Source organism: Trachinotus anak, unplaced genomic scaffold (assembly GCF_046630095.1).
Source record: "Trachinotus anak isolate AG129_WGS33_773 ecotype Australia unplaced genomic scaffold, CSIRO_AGI_Tana_v1 ptg000002l, whole genome shotgun sequence".
In the NCBI taxonomy this organism is placed as follows: Eukaryota; Metazoa; Chordata; class Actinopteri; order Carangiformes; family Carangidae; genus Trachinotus; species Trachinotus anak.
The window spans coordinates 18,031,128-18,053,954 of NW_027273853.1; the positions used below are offsets into that span (position 1 = coordinate 18,031,128).

Genomic DNA, 22,827 nt, shown 5'->3' on the forward strand with positions numbered 1-22,827 from the left:
GCGGACACCTCTCACCGACTGTGAGGACGACAACATGGCGGCCTCCTTGCGTCTGGGTCGTCAAGGAATTTTATTTGGCCTCAGATTATCTCATTTTAATAAATGTTTGTGGACCACAAACCCACTGCAGGAGCAAGTCAGACACTTCTTTCAGTCGCCATGGTTGCTCGGTGAGTGCCGACTCTCTAATGTAAGGACACCTGTCGTCCTTTTCTATGCTGACATTTGCCATCATCGTTTTCTATTTTGGTTAATCGTGTCATTCGGTCACATAACAGTTTTTTTTTTTTTTTTTTTTTCAGATTTGGGGGATTTTTTTTTTTTGTGGAGAGGTGTTAGGAGTAGGGGCACTTTATTAAACCTCGTCGAAACCAACAGCAGAGTGAAGTTGTTTGCGCTGGGTTCAAGTCTTAAGTGTTACAGCATCATTAGTAGACTGTAAGTGTCGTGTGCCACAAGGTAGCCGGAAGAACAGCCTCTGAGATTGCTCACAGAGACAGGATCTGACATGTCGGTTCAAAGTTTCCCTCTGCGAAGCTCATAGCATGTGATTTTCATCATTTCATTTTCATACACATTGGACCATTCGGTGTTTCCAATTGTGCCCTATGGACGGGGGCATTGTCATCCTGGAGGAGACCACCCCCAGCAGGATAGAAATGTTTTATCATAGGAGAAGGCGGTCACTCAGAACAACTTTGTAATGATTTGCAGTGACCCTTCCCTCTAAGGGGGTAAGGGGATGGGTTGACCCAAATCATGCCAAGCAAAATGCTGCCAACAGCATGACAGAGCCTGCAGATCCCCTCACTGTTTATGCACTGCAACCCTACTATGATATTCCTCTCTGTCTAACTGTTCTTGCTGCTCACATCCTACAGTGATATTATCAGTCACCCTGAGAAAAACCTGCTCTTCTGTTTTTCCTTTCATAGTGCACTAATGCACAATTCAAAATCAAATGTGTGCTGTTGCAATTTCCAACCCTATGTACTGATGTCTTCCCCACAGAGCTGAATACAGACGTAACTTCAGTCGTTGTTCCTATTGAAACTCTTGAGCAGTCTTTATGACTGAAGCTATCAAATTGAGCCCTCGTCACTTTGATCTTTTCCTTCTGCCATCATGATACAAAAGCAGAATTAACTCGGCCTGCTCAGCGTTTTTACATCTGCCACAAAGCATGATTGGATGTTAATTGCTTCCTTGTACCAAATAAGCCTTGACACATCCACAGTGAGCCAGCACACACAGAACCTGGCCTGTGAAACGAAAGCAGCCAAAAAGAATTCAGCCCTCATTAATTCTGTTACCTAAACCTGTGCTTTTCCTACTGTGACGTATCTAAATGTCTTCCAATGTAAAAAGTGAAATAACAAAAGTTACTACATGGTTATACTGGCTGCCCTTATACACTCAAGTTTTGTGGCATGACCAAACATCCAGTAGATGGCAGCATCAGACAACATGGCCACATAGTTGTGGACAGTTGGATTTATTGGCATGAGGCAAAGATAACAAACCCTGCAATCCAAGATTTGAGTGAATTTATTTTACTTTATTTGATGTCACATAACTTGATGCATTAAAAAAAGTTATGTTTGTGTTTATTGGTTGAAGTACATTAAGTCATGGAGAAAAACTGCTGTGTTTACAAGACCACACCCAATTTGTAATTCTTGTTTTATGGTACTGGATTAACAACAAGTTGCAATGTAAAACTAAGAGACATATAAAGATAGGTCAAATAGATCAATTGCTTCTGATCTCATATTTGAGATTTCATTTAGAGTCTATGATGAATATTTCTAAGACATTTGCTTTTTCTGGCCATTATCTATTGTATCTATATGACTTTCTTGTTCTATGAATCATTCATGTCTGTGCAGTTTATGGAGCCTAGAAAATACTTTGAACAAAAGGGTATTCCTTTTGAGTTGTTTCATGTTTGAGCAATTACCCAGACTGCTCTTTCATCTGCAGCACTGCAGGCTAGTTGTAGTAAAGCAGTGATGCCACCGCAGCTTGGATTTGTGCTTTTCTCTGGCAGCCTGAAGACCCAGTGTCCGACACACTGCTATAAGCCAGTTGAACTCTGGCCTTCTGACTGGCTGCAGCTGGTGAGAGTGGGGGTCTTTGATGGTAGCTCGAATCCCCTCGAGAGTGCGACCGCCACTGCAGCCTCTGGTGCCATGTCAGCCAGCATCACGATTACATAAGTGACCTGCCAGCATTCTTCTGTCACAGTGGCTGTGTCTCTCCCTGCCGAGATGAACAAGTTGAACCCCCTGAGGCCAAGTTGCAGCCAAACACTCCCTCTTCTGAGCATGTCACTTGATTTAATTTGACGTTCAGATAGCCGAGTTTATGTTGAAAGACCTAGCTGTAGGAAGGTTCCGAATAAGATTGTAATGGAAATGTTTTTGCTTTACTTTGAAGCATGAGGGCCACTGACGTTGCTACTGCCTCAGTGTAAATTATGTTGTTCTCTTTCTATCCTCTAGGTGTCAGCCCACTCAAAGTGCAAATGCCTGCTCTCTCCCCCACCATGGAGGAGGGGAACATAGTGAAATGGCTGAAGAAAGAAGGTAAAAGAAACAAATGACGTAATACTTTCTGTGCCAGCTCTCATTACCACACTGTTCTGCTTGACTTCTTTTAACCAACCTGCTAAAACTGCTGTGAGTTATAATTTGTTATTCAAAGCGACAGATGGCTCACTTTACTACCACATGACATTTTTCCCTTCTCGGTGACGTTACCTAAATTTGAATGCTCTCTCCCAGTCAAAACATGCAATTCTAACAGTAACATGCACTGCATCTGTGTTGATCAAAAAGCTTTTTTTCCCCAAAATGATGGACCAACAGGAGCACTAATCATTTTCTCTGAGCCATCACTTTGCTGTATAAGGCAGAGGCCAGAGCAGTGGAACACCTGAGGGCCTCTGGTGGCTAATTGGCTCAAGGAAGCACAGCAGTCACTATTCATCACTGCTTAGCAACTCTGCTCAGCCATGCGCCGCAGCCACACTCTCATTTATCAGGAGGCAGCACAGTGAATTCTGATTGGCTGCTCTGCTGTGTTGCCATGTGCTGCTGCGACTTGGGGTGAGATATGTACATGTGTGTGTAAGTGAGAAAAGGGATAGAAGGAAAGATACATTCTCAGTGACAAGGAAAACACATCCAGGATGCCACTTTCTACCCCCAAATCCATCATATGATTTTTAAGAGAGCTTAAAAAAAGCACTTGATTTGTATGCTTGTGATATGATTCACTGTTCTTCGTGGAATCTTGTTTGAGGGAATGTATTTTGTTGTGTAAAAAACGCCTTTTTTGTACCTTCTTGAATTACAGTTTATTATAAAATAAAACCCTTTCTCTGGAATTGTAAAAGCTGTTTTTTTTTACATTGTGAGTTTTCTCCAAAAACATCGAAACAAGAAAAGCATCTTGATTTAGTAGATTTATTTATTTTTTGCAGGACATAACTGGCCTATGTAACTATGTAGTCATACTGTTTCTTAGTAAGTATCTTAATTTAGTTAAACAGCCAACCACAATGACATGACTGTGACACTTACAGTGTCTCTTAGCAAGCATAGCGATGTTACTGTATGATTACAGCACCGCTGGTCAACAAGTGCTGACATTAGCCATTAACAGCGAAATGATTTGCTAACATGGTCATACATTAGCTTGTAACATTATTGTAAATTAGCATCATTGCAGCACCACAATGAATTATTGTTAATGTCAATCTGCACATCAGCAAACTAACTCTGTCCATAGAAAGTAAATCTACTGCAGATCACTTGTACATTTTAGAGAAGCTGTCACTATGTGCTCGTCTGTGCATCATGTGATTTGTTTGCTACTTGAGGTTCCCTGTCACACAGTACGTCCCATATCTCTTGCAACTTATTAAAATAATCGGTCATCATTGTGCATTGCCAACCAATGTGATATTCTGTGTCTACCAGGTTAATATCAGCATGACTTATGATCAGTTACCACATTTACATGAACCCTCATTTACAAGCTTGAATCAGAGGGCAGAACAGTAGTCGTTTTTGTTGTTTTTCCCACTGCCTTTCTGGTAGAGCAGAGGTGAAAAGGCTCGGGGTCGCCTGTTTAATCTTTAATATTGCACATCACACCTAACCCCTGGGGTCATATGGTGTTAAAGCCTCATACAAAACCAATCTTGCCTCTACTACTGCTTGCTCTCAGGGGCTTCCAACGTCAATACTGCCTCTGCTCTTTCAACCTTCCCCCACCATCCCCATCTACTCTTCCCTTGACCCACCCGTTCTTTCCCACTCATCTCCCATCCTTAAACACACCCTACAAACTCATGTCTTTTTCAATTTAGGTATTAATTTGAGGTTTTATAAGATACTTTTTTGCCTTTGTCATGGCACTGCCCTTGAATTTCCTGCTCTTTGGTATGTCCACAGATGTACCCCTCTTACAGGTTTTTCTGCCAGAAGATAGAAATGTGCCCAGATGTCAGATCTGAATAACCCTTGACCTTTACCTCATATACCCTTACCTCCTCCTTGGACATGTGTCACAAAGAGGTTTCAATCATACCATGCATCACCTTGACTATCTGGAAATTACCAAGTGCTGTGGGCTAGAACATAAGCAAAACATTCCTTAACTTCAACATTTAATTAGTTATCCTATCAAGCATTTCCTTTACAAATGAGCTGTATCATTGACAACAGTAGTTTTTCTTTTGTTCTTTTTGTGCATGGACACAATAAAGTCCATTCGTTTGTGTATTTTTCTATCAGATGCCCATTTTGAACTGTTGCAAGAAGAAGTGTAGCTTGGAATGGCTATATGAGCATGGAAGAACTGAAGCAGTGGCTCCTAATTGCCGTCCTCTTTCACTGCTAAGCAGATGCTAATATATATCCAGCTCTCTCATGTGGTAGATCAGTGGGAATCCACTGGGACTCTAAAGATAGGCAAAGATTTTGCCTTCTATCAGACGCACTGCATTTCTGTATCTTTCATTCTTTCCCATGAAACATTGATTAGGCTCATGTCAGCCAAAGCCAGAGCAAATATTTTCCCGCATAACCTTCTTGTCCCTTCAATGGACTTCTTTCATTTTCATGGCAACTAATTTGTTCTCTGTGTGTGAAAAGCCCCAGTGAAAGAGCGGTTGTCTTGAACACGCTGCTCATAATTATGATTCACGCATGGGAATTAGGTTCTTAGAATGCCAAATAAATGTTTATGTTTTTTTTGGTTTTTTTTTTAAAGTTCTTGGATGTGTTTATTTACCTCCTCAGGTGAGGCCGTGGCAGCAGGTGATGCCCTATGTGAGATTGAGACTGACAAGGCTGTTGTTACCATGGAGTCTAATGACGATGGGGTCTTGGCAAAGATTTTGGTGAGTGAGCAAAAACACACATAAACCTCCTCTGCAGGAGATGATTAGACAAGGTAATTCATTTGCAAATAACAGTCATATTTAAACCCTCAGTATGGCTTTGGTGCATTGCCTATGAAGCTAGAGGGATGGGGGTGTATTTAAATTCTGTGTATTTAAGTATGTGTCACCATCAGCATTTTAAATTGTGCTTTTAGCCGAGATTGGTCTTCAGTTTTCAGTTCATCTGTTATTATGCCTTCCAACTATGTAAAGTCAGCAATTTTAAGTATGGTGATTTTTTTAAATTCAGTTTATATTCACATAGATTATAGTCCTGTTAATGTTTGAGTGTGGGTCTTCCAAGGTTCCTTAGTTGCTGATACTAATTGGCTACGCTTGTTAAATCTGTTTTCCCTATACAGTGACAGCAAAGCTTTGAGGGGTTTCTTCAGTGACAAATATTTCTCTCCTTCCATCCCCCCATTGTGCTGTTTGTTGTTTGAATTTTTAATCAGCTGCCAAAGACAGAGCGATCTGTTGTCTTTCATCAGTACTCCACCACATATTTGTTCCCTTGAACAGAAAGATAAAGATGTTTTTAGTTATTTTCTTTTTGACTGATCTGTGAGTGATCAGAATACAGTATGTAAATGTGAGGAAATGGAGGTCATTTAAATAGATGAAATTTCATTTTTTCAGTTTCTCTCTTAAAAGCTAAAAAAAACTGATGGATGATGGAGAGGTTTTGCTCTGTTTGTTCCCATGCGTGCACAAGAACCCAAAGCCTTGCTCCATGTCACAGAGAGTCTTATCTAATAACACGACATGTTCCTTGGCCATGTAATTTTGGACATGCTCATGTTCTGGTGAAGCCTGAGTGGAGCAGGGTTTAATTAGACGATGTGTCTGTTTGTGCAACCAACAAATACACAGCCAACCTGCACCAGCAGATACACAAATGCCCACCCAGGTTTTCCATGAAGACTATATGGTCCTTTAATATGCACTGTTATACACAGAAGTGGCTAAATTAATGAATTAATAATCAGAGGGATGAGTGTCAAGTATAAACCATAGGCTTATATCTCATTTTTCCTGCCTTTCACTTCACTTGCCTCCATTCTTCCACATTCCCTTACTCCATTTTTGTTTTAGCTACAGTGGGGATGAGGTAGTTTCCATAGCAACCACCCAAGAACTGGGGGTAAGGGCTTTAGCGCTGAAACTGGCAGAGAAAGATGGTCTGCATTAGATAAGCCCCATAGCTCTTTCTCTCTCTGTCTTTGATAGAGAGTATGTGTATTGTTAGTAAGAAAAACATCAGCTTGTGGCAATATTTCAGAGGGTCGTACACTCTCCTTACATGGCACAGGCAATGTGGCATCCACTTTGTCTGGGTCAGACCACATTAGCCCTTGACGGTGTAATTGTGGCTCCAAGCACCCAGTAGGTTTCTAATTTAAAGGCTACTGTAATTACTTGCCTGTGGCCAAATGCCTGGACAGGCTGCAGTAGATGTGGCACTTCCTGTGCTCCACAGGGGTTATTTATGGGGGTCAAGTACCGCTATGGCCCTTCACCAATTTCCAACTATGGCTCAGGGGGGTGAGAGAATGGGGGAGAGATCCTGCTTATATTGGGATGTAGTGGTTGGGGGTAGCAGCACCAGCACCATGAGCACAGATTACTGTATCTCATCATACTCTTACTGTGTTGCTCTACCCTGACCTGAGGGCTTCAATCTGAAAATCTGCCCTGGGTACAATCAATCATGGCCTGTAGAAAATGACGCACATTTGCACATACGTAGTTGCACATAGCTCCTCCTGTGTTCAGATGTAATTCAAAGATGAATAATACAGAGCATGAAATGGAGAACGTTGGCTTAAAAATGGATTGATAGATAAATGAATCTGGATGAATTAGTGATTGATATAATGAATTACATGGCAGCTAGGACTGATAGATAGATTGTTGGATTGATCAATTGATGAAGATATTCAACACGTTCTGCGATTCTAACCTGTCAGTTTCCCATTTATCATTCCCTTTCCCTCCTCTCCACACACTGTCATCCAGGAGATCAATTTAAACACCATCACCTATGTGTCCTCTAAATCAATAGTTGGTATAAATCACTCTCTAACCTTTTGAGGTCAAAATAGGTGAAAGGCCTGTGTCTTTTTTCAGAACAGGAGTACATAACCTGTGCGCTGTTGGCAAAAAGACTAAACTGAATTAGTTTACAATTCTTATTTTTCTTCAAGAAAGATCAGCAGTGCGTTGGGGGAAAGGTTGTAAGGTGCCACACAAAGTTTATGCTATCTTGCCTTTCTAAACTCAGAATACTGCAGTGATATGGTTAGAAAGCTAAACAAATATGAGTCTAAAAACTGAGATTGAGAGATTGAGTCTGTAGTTCTGGTGTGAATTGTGTTTGTGTTTCTACATTACATTGTTCTGACCATATTGTTGCTAAGACTAAGGACGTTGCTGCAGTGCTGTCTGTGCAATATCTGTCATGCTGTATTGATCAGAGAAAACCATGTCTCTCTCCCTAAATAAGATCTCTCTCATTTTTCCTCTATGTTAATGTGCATGCGGGGGCTAAATCTATCAATCTATCAAACCTCCCACTGCGCACTGACCATGAGCTGATGTCCCCTGTAACAACTGACTGACGAGCCTGAAAGTTTTATGGGATGTATCAAAAGCTTTGCAGCAATAGCATCCAACAATCTGCTGAAGTTAACTGTTGAGGTTAAGCTTATTGGAACTGAGCTGGTTAGACTCTCAGGGGGCTTGTATGACTGTATGATAACAGTCTGGTGATAAGTGGGTTAAACCTCGCAAGTGGTCTAGTCTGACTCTGTAATATTGTTAGCCTTGCTGATGGGCTCTGAATCGGTCCCTCAAGAGTTCTTTCAGAGGTAAGTTCGACTTTTGACTTTTGAATGTTGCCATTGAAATAGCTAATGAGTGGATGAGACTCGCAGTCTTTCTTTATGGTCATGAGCCCATTTTAACATTACGCATCAGAGAAAAGATGGCTGTGAGAACATGAAGATCGCAGGTCACGCGTTACCGAATCATTTTATTTAGAAGAGGCCGCCTATTCCTCACTCATGTAGAATGTGTAATGCACAAATATTCCTTTTGTAAATTGTGAAGAAAGTACAATTTACCTTCTTTAAACCTTCTGCAGGTTTTGCATTGTCCAAGTTTACCCAGTGTATCTGTCCAGACATTAGCACAGAAAGGTAGTGAAGATTAAATATTTCTTCTCATTTAACATGCTCATAGTAAAGATGAGAATTAACTACTAGCTTGTTCTCTGGCAGCAGCACCTCTTTGGACATAAGTGAAACCAGCCTTGCCAAACACAGCGGATATCTGAACCATTGCAAACATTGAGGTGTGAGCTGCATTTAGACTTCCCATAGGTTTCACTGTGTTCAATAACCATTTGATGGCAGTGTTGAGCCCCACACCATTACGGTGTACAGAGCATCTGTTTACCCAACTACCCACCATGTGTAGTGTATACAGGGCGTATGATTTTACTGGGAGGATCCACCCACGTACTTTGTGTGTGTGTGTGTGTGTGTGTGTGTGTTTGTGTGTGAGTTTGTGTGTGTGAGAGAGAGAGAGAGAGAGAGAGAGAGACTGCCTCTAACTCTTGGTCTTTCTCAGTTTGTGTTTTGCGTGACATATATTTTGTTTTTAACTACTCTGCGTTGCTCCTCTTGGAACCAGTATTCTTCTTCAACATTTAAATTCTCAGTAATCTGCAGTTGCAAAAAGCAATGAACATGAACAGTCAGCATTAAATTCACAAGCCAACTGTTCATTCTAAACTTCACCATCCTATTAAGGCTGCCTGTCTCGTCTGTGCTTATTCTCTGTATGTATTCATACACACAAACTTTACAAGCACATACAAAAAGAGGCGGAGGTTTCTTGGTAGGTGCAAATGTTTTTGGGTCGGTATAAATAATAAATTCTGTATAATGCCATATGTATTTTTTTAATATATTGTGTTGATTAACTGGCAGCAGAATTAAGACACATTCGCTTATGACCTTAAGCTCTTTTGTGGTTGTTAACTGATGACGCATGAGCACATGCTGTTGTGTGTGAGTGTGTATGTGTAAGCGCTTTACACTGCAGTCAATACATACAGTGTAGTATATTAGGTATCCCATCATTTGGTCTCTTTAGGGGTATATTATGTATCAAAGAGTTGCTTGTGTCATGGTTCCACACTTATTCTAGGAAATGTGTTGCATTGCTAGTATTTAATATGTGGGAAAATCCCTGTAGGACTGAAGAGAGGGATTTTCTGTGGAAATGTACAGAAATCTGGATTTCCCTGAGTAGCCCTTAGGCTTTACCCTCATCCATCACCTCCCACTGGCCAAGAGAGGAGCTGTAGAGACATTAAACATGAAGAACGAAGTGTAAGACAAATGTGCACACAGGCACAAAAAAAAAAAACATGTGACCTAGAAATCAACCTTAGGGGAAACGATAACAAAAAAACACATGATAGCGATGGACTCACACATAAGACCTCTTGTTTAATATTTTTTTTCATGTTTTGTTATTCATATGTGGAGCATATTGTTGTTGTGCCAGCTGATATATTGTGTCACTAGGTTAGAATAGCTTTAGGCTCACCATCATCATTTAGTTCAGTACAAGCACTGCACAGAAATGATTTCACAGTAAATTCCAGTGTAGACAAGTATAATCTTCAGATGCCAATCAAAAGTTGTTATTTTGTTATTTATTAAATCGGCTGTAGGTAAATGTTAGTATCTCAGTGCAACAGTGCTTTGAACAGCATTGCTGCTTACTGTCTCAATCTGCAAGTTGTTTTGCAGGTTCATTTTTGTATGTCTCCATAAGCTTGCTGCAGGACAGTTTAGGTATTGAACTGAAATAGCACAGAATATGCATGGAAGTGCAGGTCTTTCTACCAGTGAGCACAGGTGTGCACAAGTATTATTAGACTGCTCCTTTTGATTTTGCAAGCCTGCTAGAAGGAGGGGGTGGCAATGGAGTATGGTGATAACTGTGGATTTACCAGTGGTCATTTCAGTTACTTATTTTTTCATTTGGTTTTTTTTTTTTGTTAAGAATTGCAGGTTATCAACTCTTGGCTGATCAGTGGTGTAGGTGGATGATTGAATGAAACAGCTCAGCTGGAGTAAGGTGTCTTTTTGCCATTTTTTGAGGGTCTTCCTTCCTTGTATTGAGCTGCATCTTAAAGAGACAGCTCACTAAGTGGATACCTTTTTGAAAAGAGATGAAGTGCAGCTGTCCAGTCCTGTGTATTGTGCCTGGCCTTTCATTTACACTGATCAATATTGACTGAGGAATAACACCTTGCACAGCTTGGGGAAAGTAGTGAAAGGCTTGCAGTGGATTTGGAGTACTCCATAACAAGATAGTGAATCAATGGTTGACAGCTTTGAACAGCATGAAAACACATCCATTGCACTCCAAGTACCTATTCCAGCACAGTCAGGTTCTTTGTCATGTTAACAGCAGAGGAAAATGGAGAGATGGAAATTGATGTGAATGAGAAGGCAGTGTCATTTTCATGAGGTTCCCTAATAATGGCTGTCAAAAGGTTTATCTGGTCAATAACCACTGGTGAACTGATTAACTTCAGTATCATTTTCCCTTCATTTATTCAAAATTATACAACAGGAGACCTTCACCTTTATTATAATAATCTCAGTTGCACTTGAAGTGACTGAACCTGTTTTGCTAATACCCCCCTCCATACTGTATAAGCACCTCTCTCACCCTCTTTACAGATGGAGGAGGGCAGTCGCAATGTGCGCCTGGGCACTCTCATTGCCCTCATGGTGGAAGAGGGGCAGGACTGGAAGCAGGTTGAGACCCCCCCTCCAGATGCTGCAGCTCCATCTCCAGCTCCACCTGCTACACATGCAGCCGCTGCCGCAGTTGTGCCCCCCACTGCCTCCTCTTCACCTCCTCTACCCAAACCAGCCACATCAGGGCCGTGAGTTCTGCCTTCTTTCATTTTAAGTGCTCCAATTCATATCTCTCTACTGTATAGTTTTGTTTTTTGTTTTTTTTTTTGTTAATCAATTAACAGCTAGTTGCTAATACCGCTAGAGTGAGTAGAGGTCAATGCACACACCAGAGTGATCATAACGGAGGGTCACAGCTTCTGGGCAGCATTAGATCAGGACATCTAGTTTCATAATTTAGCCATATCAACATAATCCAGTTGGGGTTGGGTTTATGTGATGTAGTCACCCATAGTCAGTGTGTTACTTGCAGTAGATTTGGATCAGTGCGCTGCCAGGTTAGAGAAGCAGCCGGCAGCACCGGCACAGATGCTGAGTGATGTGCTGTTGTGCACTGGGTCAGCAGAAAAAATGTGTTTTAGACACTTTTAAAGATGCCCACCGGAACAATCCAATATCCATTTAAATGCTTAATTTAGAATATTTTCAGCGCTTTATCTTCCTGTCAAAACAAAGTGAAGTTTAGCTCTTTCTGATTCACTCAGCTGACCTGCAGCCGTGCAGTGCATACTGGTAAGTGCAATGTGGTAGTCCAGCAGTTGAGAAAACTGTACCAAAACAAAGCTGTGTTTTGAAGAGCCTAACAACAGCCTTTAACCAGATTCAATAGCATAAAGCTACATGAGGATTGAGATAAACTTCATCTCGTTTTGTTCAGTTTACAGCTGTGGTGATTTCTGGTCTTAGTGTCCACCACCATTTAACTTGCTGAATAAGACGATCTCTCTCTGCTCATGTTTCAAAATGTGCGAGATCCTGCTTTGCCCGTTTACACAATAAATACTGTTGTGGGAAGCAGAGGGGCTGTCACAGAACAAACAGAGCTTATTTGTTATGCAAACATTTTACGCGAGCCCGTCCACATATTCAGATTTGCAGGGGTGAAAGATGAAAGGTGAATGTGTTGTGCTGCAAGCATGATAATGAGGAAATAGATGCTGAAATGGGCTATATTAAGGCAGTCCATCTCAATTGACCATTCATGCACAGTTCACTCATATGAATATATCGTAGTAACATTGCATAGAAGCAACTATTAATTTATTTATTTTTATTATTTATTTATGGATATTTATTTCTTTGATTTTTATTTACCCTGTGCAAACGGTGTTGTCTGCGCTTTGTGTTAAATGTGTATGTGTAAGACTGATGAGTCTTTTGCTGCAAGCCAAATTTACCTACAGTTACAAATAAAGTGACCTAACCTAAACTAACCTAACCTAACTTTACTGGTTACTGGTTGTCTACTTCTAAAAGTTAAGAAATAAGGGTAGGATTTCACTTTTTATAATTAACATCAGAATTAAAGTTAAATCTTCAAAAGAAAAAGCATAAAACTTGAACTTGGACTATTGTTCATTGTGTCATACTTGTGCATACATTCTTGTTCAGCTTACGTCTGAGTCCAGCAGCAAGACACATCCTGGACACTCATGGTATAAATCCAAAACTGGCCACACCCACTGGACCAAGAGGACTTATCACCAAGGAGTGAGTATAACTGAATGAGTTAGTTTTAAGTCACAGTACATGCAAGTTGTGCTCTTGTTAATGCAACAACGTAGGACACAGAGTCTCAGGGTTTCCACCTGTGTATTCCAAGCCCAGCAGCCTGCTGGGCCTAAGTTGACCAAAGCCAAAGCATCGGGGAATCATTTGGAAACCTAGATGTAATGGTTGGAAAGCTCATCAGCAACATCTGTTGGTTAAAGTGCTTTGTGAAATGGAGCTTAATAAAAGTAACATAAGCTATGCAGGTCAATTTAACAGGTCAAAGAAGAATTCAAGATGAAGAAATGAGGTTCACATTTTACCAACACTGTTATTTGTTATAACTGGAGGTGATGTGTCAGCAGTAGATGCTTGTTCAGCACTGTAATGGGACCAGCAGATTGGAAGGGTCCCCTTGTGGCCTTCACAGTATCTCTGAAGGCAAGAGGTGTCAGGCAGAGCAAGGCAGGTCATAGCCACAGTGTAGGCAGTGCGAATGAAAATGAAACGAGATAAGTAAAAAGGTGTGACTAAGAGGTGGATATGATTTAAGGTGCTTTAACCCCGTTAAGTGGTCAATTCAGACTAAAGAAAGCTGTGAACACACACACACACACACACACACACACACACACACACACACACACACACACACACACACACACACAGCTCCAATGCTACCTGCTGTCAGTAGGGACCTGATTGAATGCTCTCGTTACCCACCTAACAACCTGCTGGGGAATCTCATTAAGAACTTCTGTCACCATAGCAACCTATTCTCCAGGACCCACTGGTGACCATAGAAACGCAGACCATATGTTTTCGGGGATGTGTGTCAGAAAAAGAGAAATACATGTGAAGCTTAATAAACCAAAGACTGTAAAGAATGATAGAAATTCAGCTAAGCTTTTCCTCTTAGTGCTTACCTTGTTGTAAATGTAGCAAAAAGGCTCATTTAAAGCTGGATTTGTGGTGTAACCACCATGACATATATGTTTAAAAACACCAGTCTTATTAGTCCTGATAACAAAGTTTGTCGAGTAGAGAGAGAATCTCATATGCCACCTTGTTTAGCCATTTGAGCATTTTACTCAAAAGTCCGGTGCCGGGGGCGGCACGGTAGTCGAGTGGTTAGGGCACATACCATGTTGAGCGCAAGACGCTCTTAGCAGGCAGTCACCGGTGCGACTCCCGACCGGTCCGACTCTTTCCTGCATGTCATTCCCCTCTCTCTACCCCCTTTCCTGTCAGTCTCCACTAAGCTATAATAAAGGCATAAAAAGCCCAAAAAAATAATAATAATAAAAAAAAAAAAGTCCGGTGCCAGGTTTGTTTCCTGTTCTACCTACCGAAAATAACAAAGCAAAACTTCTGATATGAACTACCAAGAAGGGAACGTTGTTGAGAAGGCAGTTTTTCAGGTAATTAATTGTCTGCGTTAATAAACACAAGCACACTCTTTGCTGTAGGAATGTCAACATGATTTCCAGGTTTTGAAGTTTAGATTGTTTTACTATTGCAGTTTAATTATATCCCAAAGATTTGCTTTGACATGATTTCTAAGTTGCCTGTCCTTAAACCATGTGTTGAGACTCGCATGAATGGCTTTCCTATTTACTCATTGACACTTAAGCTGGCTAATTAGCTCAGGACGCCTTAAGATAGGAGGGCTGATGCTGAAAGAAGACAGAGGTAGGTTCAGCAGGAGATGAGCAACTATGCAAGCAAAGAGGTTTAAGCAAAAGCAATGTGCCTCTTTGCTTAGAGGCCTTCCTGAATTAAATCATGGGTTGTTCTAAATAGTTTGCTTGCCAAGCCACAGAAATAAAAAAGTCTACAAAGCCTAATTTTTAAGGCACTACACTACCTAGCCTGCAATGGTATATATCGTATGCCTCCATGCAGGTGACAGCCAGAGCTGGAGGCATTATGTTTTCAGGTTGTCTGTCCACCCGGGTTGAAGGATGAACTGATTAGCAGCATTTCACACAAATGGTGAATAATTTATATGATTCTGGATAAACAGGGATGCAACCTTAAACTAGTCTGAGTGGCAGAGGCATTGTGAGGCAGTAATTCTAGTCTCTCTTTCTTTATGTATCTGATTAAAATGAAAGTCTGTGGGTGTAAGCTAAAAGTCACAAACTGTGTAATTCTCTTGGATGCAGTGATCATTGATCAGTGTCTGATGGCTGCTTGCTCAAGCATGGAAATTAATCTGCTAAAGTTTGGCTTCAGTTTAGTTCAGTTTAGCTAGTGACAACTTTGGTAAAGCATTCAGTCTGTTAACCATGATTTTAGGGGGGGGAAAAATAACACATTCAAGACACATCTGGACACCAGTTGATGCCAAAGATTTTAAAGGGGTGTGGGTTAGCCTTTTTCTTCTCGCCAATGTCCTTGGGAAGTTTAGATAAAAAGGACTGAACCTGGGTATAACAGCATGGGCTATAGCTTAGGTATGGTTGTTTTTGTTAGAAACCATATCTCCGTGTGGAAATAGTTTTACATAGGCTTAGCTCCTTCAAGGGAGGGCAGAATAGACCTAAATTCCCTTCCTTTGTCCTTTGGTACATCAGATAAGACTGAAACCAGGGGACGGGACCCCTCCCACTCTACCCTCTGCTCCAGTGAGGCCCCTCTATAGTGGGCATGAATAACAGGGGTCATGCAAACCAGAGATGAGATCATAGCATGTTACATAATCCACAGCAAGGTTTTAAAACAGATTTTGTATCATTACATGTTCTCCTCTTGTCTTTCATCATTGTCGTAAATAGCCATGTTAACCAAGAAGCAAGGCTAACACAGTAATGGGTAAAGTGCTCAATGATTTTTACCTCACCATACCAGTCTTAGTTTGTATTTTCCTAAAGGCAGAAGACTGTATCCTGTGTAAATGCAGGTGAAACATTATTATATTTAGATGATGATTGCATTAGTTCAGAAGACGCACAGTAGCTGCATAAGCTGCTTCCCTTACTGGTTACAAGCTGCTGTTTTGGTTGTGCCAGTTAGTTCAAGATAGATGGTCTGTATTTAGCATAAATATTCAATAGTTAAGCATCAATTTGTCAAATTCTAGGCAACATATCTAAAATAAACAGATGTTCTTTGGCACTCACTGCTTTGTGATATCTCTATTTATTTCACTTTTTGTTTCCTGCAGCATAGCAGTTAAGTACTGTGCATGGCAAAACTCACAAAAAGGATTACATAGCAATGGGGGCTGGCCCAAAAGAGCAGTTTTCATTTTTTTAATAACATGTATGACCTTGACCAACACAGGTATTCATTAATAACAAGAGGTTTGCTTGTTCCCTGGCTCGCTGTCATGTAACTCCAGACCTGCACATTAGCTAAAGCTCAAAACTTGACATTATTCAAAAAATACAAAGAACGAACCTGATACAGAATATTATAGTTAAAGTACAATGTAACAGTACTGACTGACAAAGAAATAAATGATATTGAAATACATAAAGAATGTTACTGCCTTGCAGCATGTCAAAGTTAGCTGTGCTGTTATACTCTCCTAGTCTCACTGCAATATTGTTACTGTATTTTGTTAAGTCTTCCATTGCTTCAAAACCACTTCTCCTTACTGCAACACATTGGCTGCAAAGCGGCCACTGTTTGTTCCAACTTCTTCAGGAGGAAGTGGTGATTTGGACCTATTTTTCTTTATTTTGTTTTTTGCTGTGCAAATAAGTTGTACTTTATCTTTATTTGTGTGTGTGAGATGCTTCCCTACTGAAGTCAGCATTTTAACTTAAATGTACAGCATTGTCCTCTTTTACAATGGACTCAGTCGGGTTGTTTTAAATCATCATTTTTTTTAATTTTTTTTTAGCTTGTTCATACATTGTATTTTTTAATGTGGACAAAAAAGGCAGACTGTGCATCATTCCAGTGGAGCACTTTTCACCGTTATAACACCCTCTCTCCGATCGTAGCCTGTTAGAGGCAGCAGAAGACAAAGTTTATTCGTCTGTCAGTGTATATTTGGTGCTCATCTCATGTTTGTGTGAGTGCGTGCGTGCGTGCGTGCGTGCATGCCTGCCTGCCTGCCAATGTGCATGTGAGCGCTGCCTCGTCCCCTTTTTAATATTCCAGTCACTCTCTCCCAGTCTTTTGGAGGCTCCTTTGCCTTGGCTGTCAGCAGTGTACATGGTGTGTGTGAAAAGCATATGCCAGCCAGCTACACGAAAGGTATCTATGGTGTCATCGTCAAGTGGCCCTGTAGGCTGCTGTTGACTTGACTTCCTCGTATTTCATAACAGAAACATCGTTTGAATTTATATACAGGATCTTCCAAATACATTCTAACAATTTTCGAAATACTCAACTTCCCAAATCTATTTTTTTCCCCTCTCTTTACTTTTTTTTTTACCAACGAGGGTGATGTTTAATTTCTTGTATATCATCTTTTTTTTTTTCATTTCCTTGCCCTTTTTTCAAATTCCAAGTCATATACAAACTCTCTTTTGTATTTTCTTTTTTTTTATTTATTTCGTGGTTGTCTATAAATACCTCAGCTTGGTCCTGTTAGGTTAGCTGGGGGATTTCCAAACTGCCTCAGTCCCTGTGCAAACAAATATTCCTATCAGTGAGAGAAAAGAAGGAACTAGTGTGATGGAGGAAATAAGAAAGACACAGCTTGGAGAGGAACAGGGAGAAAATAGCTGTGGGGTCCAGACTGTTCCTGGCTACATGGTGAGGTCAGAGGCAGCTGGTCCAGACAAAAGCCTGGATGCATATGGGTAGGTGGACCCCGGTGTATTGAAATGGAACCACAGAGCTTCAAGCGGGCACACCTGATACCTACCCCTCCCACTGCTTTTTCTGCTAAAACCAAAATGAATGTGTGAAAAAAAAACAAAAACAGGGCAGTTCTCTCAGTACTGTACATAATGAGACATGCAATCTTTATGAAACAGCAGAGACATGCAGCTTTACATGAGGCGTCTTCCCCAAAAAGTCTGTGCCATTTTATTTTGGAAAAAGGTGCTGTATGAAAAATAGGGATGTCCATAGCTCACCATACCAGTGGGAAGTATAATGAAGTCAAGGTTTTGAATAAGCTTTTCCCTTGCTGCAGCTGTCACCTGATCCTTCCTGGGCTGATGGGGTTTGTTTGTGACTTGCAAATGATTCTCATGACACTCATCCACTGAAAGACAACCGAAAGTAACCCCTCTCCCATACAGGCCTGACACAAAGAGAAACCAGACAAAACTGGCAGAGAGCTTCCGAGATGGAGTGTGTGGGTTAATAATCTATCACTGCTCATCTTTAACTATACCAGTGTTGTTTTGTACTCTTGTCATTTCATTTATAATAGGCACTTTTCATGCAAAAGGATTTAGTTTTGATTTCATTTTTCACAGCTAAAATTAGGCTGCCATGAATAAATATCTGAAATAAAGAAAAACATGATGAAAAGAAGACGTTTTCCATTGGCATGACATATCATAGTTCATCTCTTCAACCGTGGCACACTGGGAATCAGCCAGTGCACATGTGCAATTCAACAAAGTTAGACCCGAATAAAATTGACTTGAAAGCATGATTGCAGCCTGTAAAATATTTCGGAGGAGGCTGAGACACATTTGTTTCCATGTAAAACTTTGTGATTGAACATGTGTTAACATCATGAATGTTTCATCCTATTCAGATCTAGTTTTTTTGTGAAAGTGCACAGATATATTTGGGTTTCTGGTCAGACTGCTCAATATTACAATTGTATAATAATATTTGAGACATTATATACATATTGTTGTAGAAAAACTATACTTACTATATATTTTTTGTTTGTTTGACAGAGATGCATTGAATCTTTTGAAGACATCTCCTGCCCTCAAAGCAGCACCAGCCATGGCTGCCCCACCTGCCCCGAGTCCTGTCGCCACCCCGGCAGCTCCCCCTCCACCCCCAGGCAGCAGACCCAACATACCTCCCCTCTCTGTTCCGGGGAAGCCAGGAGCACCAGTGAGCACTCCTTACATCATCTCTCTCACACAAACACACATACACACGTCAGTGTCTGTTTTGTGGTACTTCTGCGAAACAACAAGATATCATCAGCCACAGTCAGTCAACAACAAACCTATTTTCCAACTTGTGGTTTGTGTCAGGACCCTAAAGGGATTGATCAACTTGAATGTTCCACACCTGTAGTTGGTATCTTGTCTCTCGTAGTCTTGCCTCCGTATGCATTTGATTATATAGAGTGGAGTAGTTATTAAGTAACTTCTGATAGCTCAGTTTCTTTGTATGCTTGCGAAAAACCACAACCATCATAATCAGCAAACAAAATTTTATCTTGGTTTCTGGATTCAAGTCTTGTTGACAGTCCTTTTTGTAGTTTAGTTTAGTTTTCTGCTGTAAAATAACCACTGATGTAAAGACATTGTCTCTAAATAACCAGAAGGACACATTTTCTTTTTTTTTTTCCAAAATCAGTCAGTCCTAGAGAATCATAAACTCACTGTACAAGCTTGTCAGTAGCATCTTTACATTGCCAGCTCTATGCATTTTTTTAAGTGATTTATACCAGATGAGATGTATATCAACCTTTTTCTTGTTCCTCATTTTCCCCTGTACTCTCTCCCGTAAAATGTCCACTGCTTCTCATTCAATCATTTACCTCTCCTTCCCTCCACTTGTCCTCCTCAGGGCACTTTCACAGAGATCCCGGCCTCAAATGTCCGTCGTGTGATTGCCCAAAGACTGACACAATCGAAGACCACCATCCCCCATGCGTATGCCTCTGTTGACTGTGACATGGCTGCCGTCATGCAACTCCGCAGTGACCTGGCCAAAGGTAAAAACACAAGACTTTTGAGGGAGTGTTGACGCATTGTCACTATTCTTTACATGCGCATTAGTGACACCTCCTTCAGTGAATGTCTGACAGTAACATGAAACTTTTCCATGAAAATGTGGATTTCAGGCTTTTCACATGACTATTCATTTGACAAAGGCGACAGTCAGTGAAATAAACTGTGGTACATGTCCTCTCAGTCAGGGTAGTCATGTTCTTCAGATCTGGTCTTTCTTCACACCATACATTATAACAGAAGGCTTATCATATCTTGATAAATATATAAGCATGTATAATCTATAATTATAGTGTGGCTTCTTTTCTGTTAGCTTTAAATGTCTCACTCCAGTTTAGAAAGCAAATTATATCAAGTTCACTAACAAAAAGTGGCAAGAATGGGAGCTGTTTTCTTTTGCAACAGAGAGGATTCATTCACATAGTTGTTTCTTTGTGCCTGCAGAAGAGTAAAGCAATTTACCAAAGTTAAATATTTCTCTCTGGTTCAAAGTGTTTCAGAGTCTTGGCTCTGTGGTTCACTCTGTGTGATAAATAATATGTTTGAGGGCAATGTGTGGAAGAGGAAAATAACTCTGTCCACCCATACATTGTAATTAGGTAGGTACTATATGGATAGTGTGAGCGTGGTAGAGCTTGAATAATAAATAAAACACTAGCAGGACCTAGCTGTGTTTTTCCCGAGTTTTTGCAAACATCTCTTTCACTTTCTCAGCTTCACATCCTCTTGTGGTAACTGCTGTTGAGTAAACCGCAATTTCCTGTCCAACACCCACCAGGATATGTGTTTTAACATGAAGGTGTGTCACAACTGTCACCCTTCAGCATTTTGCCATATTCAGCAAAGAGAATATTTATCCTGAACAGCTGCTTTTCATGGACTGCTTTAAATGTAACCTATGCTTACTTTGAACCATTTTTCATGTTGATACAGCAAGAGATCTTGGTCAGTTTGCTATTTTTCAACACTTAGTTCAACACGCTATCACATATTTGGTTTATTTAGCTTAACTTTGCCTATCTGTCAAACAAGCAGTAAATCTCTCTGGGTCGTGTCTCTTAGATGGAGGGAACGGGACAGCCATTCCAGACCTATTAGCGAGGTTGTGTGTGTATGAGGGATTCTCGCCCCGGTTGTTTTTGTGGACTCTCATTGTTCAGGAGCAGCACGATTTCACGGTTAGCTCGTTAATCATCCCGCTCACAGCATTCATAACTGTCTGGTACAGCACTAATGGACACTAGTAAAAGTTGGCAGAGATGCCAGGCCAAACCTGCCCCGTCTGCTGGTGTCAAACACAGAGAGGGAAGCGGAGTAAATGATAAAGACCGAGTCAAATCAGCTGGAGTATAGGTCAACACGATATTGGATTTTTTTTCCCACCTGAGGGAGTGTGTAGCATCATTCATTTACAAAAGTGTGTGTAAAACTAAGACCTATATCAGCTCTTTGCTGCTTTGTGCATTATCACATCACAGATCTTGTACAGATAACTTGCCCATATGTTCATCTGTTGCCCACATCTGACTTTGGCCCGACCTAGACAGAACCTACCAGACTTGCTTGTATTAGCTGTCCATGGTAAGCAGCAGAAATCAGTGGTGTTGATTTTCATTCGAGCCTGAATCAGGCTCACATACTGTGTCTTCTTTGTCTTTTCAGAGCAGATCAAAGTCTCTGTTAATGATTTCATTATCAAGGCAGCTGCTGTTACACTTAAAGTAAGTATTGTTTAGAATCTTTTTTTTGCTGTCATTTGTTCCTTAAACCTGTGTTATATTCAAGCCAAGCTTTTTTCTATACATAAATGTTTTATATATTTATGATATCAAATTCAACTTACTACGTGCCTTCAAGCATCTGATCTTATGTCTTTCACTGCTTAGCAAAGCCTGTCAACACAGAGTTTGTACTGTAAATGATTTCCTAAGCAACACTGGCCACTGTTGTCCCTGTTTCTGACTTGTTCAGGTGGTGAATCAACTGGTGGAAATCGCCTTGCCCTTATAAGACGAGACTAAATATAGGCGCAAACTCTTGCTTCATCTTGTTCTTGTTATGGAAAATATGAGGAATTTCCTTAACCTTCCACCTCCATGAGCAGTTTAGGAAAACAGAAATTAAGAGAAAGAAATCTCAAAAATGCATGTTTACATTTAATGTTTTTTTTTTTAAGGGAATGCTGTAAAGAAAGCTGCTGGTGTGGAATGTGTGGGGGGAAATGCTGGTTCAAAATTGATGCAGCCCCCTGGTAATTTAGTTATTCCAGCAAGGAATGTCTCAGCAGCGTCTGATAAGAACAATACTGCCTATTAACTCATGTATTTTTATAACTTATCATGGAATATTGTATCTGCGTCAGTGAATATGTGTCAACCTTAAGCATTTACATGTATTAAACATCATGGGTGCTTGGCATTGCACTGTAGAGACTGTAGAAAGACATCCAGACACACTGCCATATGAAGCATCAACTGTGTTATGGTAAATGTGAGGAATGTGTAACAAAGATGTGTACATTTCCCAGTTAATATGAGTGTAAAATGTGCCACAAGATAGTGCAGACAACATGTTTTACTGTACAATGTCCCACATGACCAAAATACCTCTTTGGCTCCTGCTCTTATGTATTCACTTATGTAATACTGTAACACCAGAAAATTGGTAAAAGCAGCTGTACTTTCTCCTGAGTTGACCTATGTACATCAGGAAGTGGCATCTGAGGCCAATTTTGTGTCACCTTTTTAACAAACTGGTGTGCATTGGCATGTGTTGCGCTGTACTTTTTGTAGACGGATGTAAATTTTCTGTGTCCCTAACCCAAGATTTCAGCATAGATGTTTGTCAGTTGAGAGTAACCTGCTACTGACACTCCACCACAGAAGATTCATCAAGATCAAATTTATTCAAAATTATTTATGCATAGATATCTACAATATCTTTATAGATGCAGTGAATATGATTATAGGCTAGCCTGGGAAGCTGGCAGCACATTCAACTCTAAACTGATTAATAATTTTCCCACATTTCC

At 40.6% G+C, this 22,827-nt stretch overlaps 1 protein-coding gene across 1 annotated transcript in view; it reads left to right on the forward strand.

The window, feature by feature from the left end:
* The window catches only part of pdhx (pyruvate dehydrogenase complex component X), a 28,375-nt gene continuing 5,548 nt past the window's right edge, over positions 1–22,827 (forward strand). Inside the window, exons 1-8 of the mRNA XM_071503200.1 lie at positions 1–170; positions 2,505–2,588; positions 5,313–5,413; positions 11,224–11,432; positions 12,856–12,954; positions 18,780–18,945; positions 19,633–19,780; positions 21,459–21,517. Coding sequence (XP_071359301.1) covers positions 35–170; positions 2,505–2,588; positions 5,313–5,413; positions 11,224–11,432; positions 12,856–12,954; positions 18,780–18,945; positions 19,633–19,780; positions 21,459–21,517 — 1,002 coding nt within the window. The 5' untranslated portion in view covers positions 1–34. The remainder of the gene's footprint in view (positions 171–2,504; positions 2,589–5,312; positions 5,414–11,223; positions 11,433–12,855; positions 12,955–18,779; positions 18,946–19,632; positions 19,781–21,458; positions 21,518–22,827) is intronic.